General features: G+C 42.9%; 1 protein-coding gene across 1 annotated transcript; it reads right to left on the reverse strand.

Moving 5' to 3' along the window:
* Positions 1 to 1,453: 1,453 nt before the first annotated feature.
* LOC113177615 (vomeronasal type-1 receptor 53-like) lies at positions 1,454 to 2,407 on the reverse strand. The gene has a single exon (XM_026382173.2). It carries the CDS (start codon positions 2,405 to 2,407, stop codon positions 1,454 to 1,456), a length of 954 nt encoding a protein of 317 aa, XP_026237958.2.
* Between the last annotated feature and the right edge of the window lie 2,010 nt (positions 2,408 to 4,417).

Below are 4,417 nucleotides of genomic sequence, written 5' to 3' on the forward strand. Positions count from 1 at the left end.
CCACAAATGCTTCACCACGGACCCCTATATCCAGCCATTTTTTTCTGTATTTTATTTTGAGACAAGGTCTTCGTAAGTTGGTGAGACTGGGTTTGGACTTGTCATTGTCCTGCCTCAGCTTCCCTGAGCTGCGGGGATTACAGGCTTGCACGGTCCCACCTGGCCTTACCTCTTTTAAAAAATACATTTTAAAGTATACATTTAAAGTATACATTTGTGGCATGTAATGTACATACACACAATCAATCACTTGCTTCTATAAAGCCTTCGTTTTGCAAGATGCCTTTGAGAGTGTCATAGGGCAAATTTAGGGAAGAGGGTCAGAAAAAGGAAAGACAGTGACATGAACCTGACCTGACTTTGCTCTGCACATATACGAATACGCCGTAGTAAATCTCCAGATCCTGTACAAATACAGGGCTGGAACCTAATTAGAATAAGACCTACTTCATGGTTGTATAAATATGTCAAAGTAGACGCGATTGCCATGTATAATTTTAAAAAAACAAATAAAATAAAATAATTGTGAGCCGGGCACAGTGACATATGCATGTATTTCAGCAATTCAGGAGGCTGAGGCAGGAGGATCGTGAGTTCAAAGCCAGCCTCAGCAGAAGCGAGGTCCTAAGGCACTTAGTGAGACCCTTGTGTCTAAAGAAAAGACAAAATAGGGCTGGGGATGGGGCTCGGGGGGTGAGGGCTCCTGAGTTCAATCCCTCCTACTCACAGAAAAATAATCAATTAATAAGAAGTGTGCATAAGCTATAAACATTCAAACCTTTGCATAATTACAGATCCAAAACTAAAAGAAAAAAAAAGGGGAATAAGAGGTAGAAGAAATAATGGACTAAACCGGCTTCACAGAGTAGAGTAACTTGAGGACTCAGCTATGTGGCCATATGTTCCAGAATTTTCTTCTGGTTGTAGGTGTTAAGTTGTTTGAATATTTAAAGCATGGTTTTAGGAGCAATGATGTGGAGATGACTGTTTGACTCCCTGCATGTACAACGTGTGTGTGTGTGAGTGTGTGTGTATGTGAGTGTGTGTGTGTTTTGTGTACTGGATCATGTGATATTTCATGGTAGAATATGTAGAATAAGTAGAATATGTAGAATAAGTACAGTTTGGAAAACTACAGATAATGGAGGCGATGCAATATTTGAGAAGCATTGGAACTGTTCTATATCTAAAAAGAGTTTGAAATAACCCAGGTTATGACAAAAGACATCCAACTCACAGGCCCTTATTAAGGATCCCCATAAGATGACATCCCCGTAATATCTTGGAGAGGCACATGGTTTAGCTTTCTTTAATGTACTTGCATCCACACATGTCCAACTGGATGGTTCAACAGAGGGAGCGAGAATTTGCATTGCATTTAAACCAAAGACTCTACACACTCTGTCATGATAAATCACTCCAAATTCAGCTCAGTTTCTCGCCTTAACAGAGCTTATCCACCACTGGCTATTGAAACGTTTACTGTCTTCTCCCACATGTATCTGAAAATAACAATGATACGTTTTTCAGTACAAATAAACACCAAAGGGCTGAACGAGGCATAGCTGTGGGTCACCAGGATCTGGATACAGTATAATATTGGATCATCCTTCAGTGTGATTCTTGCATAAGCGACAACGCTGTCCAAGATGGACATGACCACGAAGCAACTCATGAGCAGCAGGATGGTCTGGGTGGCCCTCATTTCTGGGGATGACACTGGACACGGGCTGCTGCTATGGAGATACTGGGATTGCCTCTTGTGCCTGCACAGGAGAGCCACCATGTACCCACTGGAGAGGGCCATGATTCCTATAAAGGAGGCTTCCCTGAAGGTCAGAAGGATGGACAAGCTGTGCCGGAGGAAGAAGGTCATGGGGATGAAGGAGCAGGATTCTGTGACATACATAAAGTTGTCTGAGGTCCAATTGGGGGTAGCAGCAATGGAGATGAAGAGGTGGCTACTGAAGGATGAGTAGATGACCCACAGGAAGAGAAGGAAACACAGGTTGTGAAGAAAGGATGTATGTTTGAACTTTGCCAAGCAGGAGCTCCTGGGGCTGAGGGTGATGGCTTGGAGGACACTCAGCAGGCAGGTGGCACAGATGGAGAAGCCCCTCATCAACCTGTACAGGTAGATGAGCAATTTACACTTCAGGTCATCCCACCTGCTCCCCTGAGGCATAAAAATGTCTGAAGCTATGAAGCCATTAATGAGCAGAATTACCAGGTGGATCAGGGCCAGGAGACCAATGGGCAGGTCAGTGGGCTTAGGTCTGTGACCAGTAATGTGCAAGGAGATGTGGACCAGGAGAAGAAGGGTGTTGGCCATGACCCCAACTCCAGTCACGGTGTACACGGTGTTTCTCATGTGAATATTACTGTACAGTCTGTTGGCTTTGTTCATCTTATGGAGAAAAGAGAAATATCCTGACCACAGTAACTCAAAAAAATGTCTCTTTTTTTGCAAATCTGATCTCCTTCACCAATCTCGAATGAACCCCACTTCCATGAAGAAAAAAAGAAGATTCATCCAACTGTATTTTTATTCCACATGTAAATTCAGTTCTGGTGCCAGGCACAGTGGTGTCCACCTGAAATCCCAGTGACTCCAGTCGCTGAGGCAGGAGGATGACAAGGGTGAAGTAAGTCTGGGCGTCTTAGTGAGACCCTGTTTCAAAATACAGAGTCAAAACGACCGGGTGTAACTTGGGGCTGGTGCACTTACCCACCAAGCAGCCCTCAGCACAAAATTTAAAAAAATACTAGGTTCTATTCACACCCTCGAGAACACATCTCCACACACTGCCTTATCTCAGTACCTTCCAATCTCACTGGGACCTCCACAGCAGCATACATATTGATACTTCAGTTTTCTTGTACATTAAGAATTGTCAGCCAGGTACCCTGGTGCACTCATGTAACCCCAGTGGCTCAGGAGGCTGAGATGGGACAATGACAAGTTCAATGCTAATGTTAGCAAGTTAGCAAGGAGCTAAGCAAATTCCTGAGACCCTGTCTCAAAAGGAAAAATAAGAAGAGCCGGGAATTTTTTAAAAATCATGGCTCAAAACAAGTGCCATCTATCTTAGAATATTCTTCCTTCCTAATGCCTCATGTCTGAGGTTGTCTGGGGCAAGACAGGAGCTTACCTGACTTGCATTTTCCTGATCTTGTCTTTCAGGTACATAATAGGAGGTCTACAAGTTGGGCCAAATTTCAGGGGGTTGATTGCAAGAAACTGGAAGCGAGACCCCCCCAAACAAGAGTGTCTACAGACCAGACTTGCATGGAGTTACTTCATGTCAGCACCATGTTAACTCTGGCTTATTTCCCACCAGACCAAATGTTTCTGATATATAAACAAGAAAATGTCGGTGTGAACTCTGATGTCGGACTGGTTGAAGTTGTGAGTCGGAGCTGCCATTTACCATAAGTTCTTCTTAAGCACCCTGGGATGCTGAGGTCCAGTCATCTCAGCTGTCCACAGAGAGAGTCCTGTTATGTGGATCCTGCAGAGACTATGTGGGAAAAAGGAAAGTGTGCCTACCTACCTTGGAAGTGTTCATGGCACATAATGAGCCCTTCAGAAATGTTGGCTTCTCATTTTATTATTCTACAGTTCTTCATGTACATGACATGGGAGAATTAATGCAGTTCTTTTAATAACAGATCAGCTGTGTCCCTGCCTGAAAAGAAAGAGTAGAAAGGAATTACCGCAGGACTTGGGGGTGCACGCCTGTAATCCCAGCTGGTCAGGAGCCTGAGGCAGGAGGATGTGAGTTCAAAGCCAGCCTCAGCCATTTAAACAGGCTCTGAGCAACTCAGCAAGACCCTGTGTCTAAATAAAATATGAAAATAGGGTGGAGATGTGGCTCAGTGGTTAATTGCTCCTGTGTTCAAACTCTAGTAAAATAAAAATAGAAAAAAACTACAAAGTAGAACATTTCCACAATCCTATACTGAGGACTGGAAGCTTTATGTCTGTCCTTGGAATTTTGTTCATCCTCTGGCCAGAATAACTAGCCTATGTTAGAACATTCTGGAACTATTACCAAGAGCATAGTTATTTTTTTTCCCTTTTTAAGACTTTACAATCAGAGTAGTAAATAGAACTACAATTAAAACAGACTTGGTGCTGTTTTAAAACAGAGTTGGTGTTTCAAGGTTTTAATTCCTGAAAATTAATTCCTGAAATCTCAGCCCATTCCTGAAAGATGAGCTGTAAGATGTTATCTCTGTTACACGTTCAAGGTGACATTTTTCTGGAATCAAATGTCCAAGACTGAAATTTATGCTGGAGAATTTGTTGAATGATCAGCTGGAACAATATTTCTTGGAGAGTGTGTGCAATGCTTTTTAAAGTTTCCTACCTGAGTAAGAACATGCAGTGTTTGCCTAAAAGGAAAATTCTCTA

This window comes from Urocitellus parryii, chromosome 16 (assembly GCF_045843805.1).
Source record: "Urocitellus parryii isolate mUroPar1 chromosome 16, mUroPar1.hap1, whole genome shotgun sequence".
NCBI lineage: Eukaryota > Metazoa > Chordata > Mammalia > Rodentia > Sciuridae > Urocitellus > Urocitellus parryii.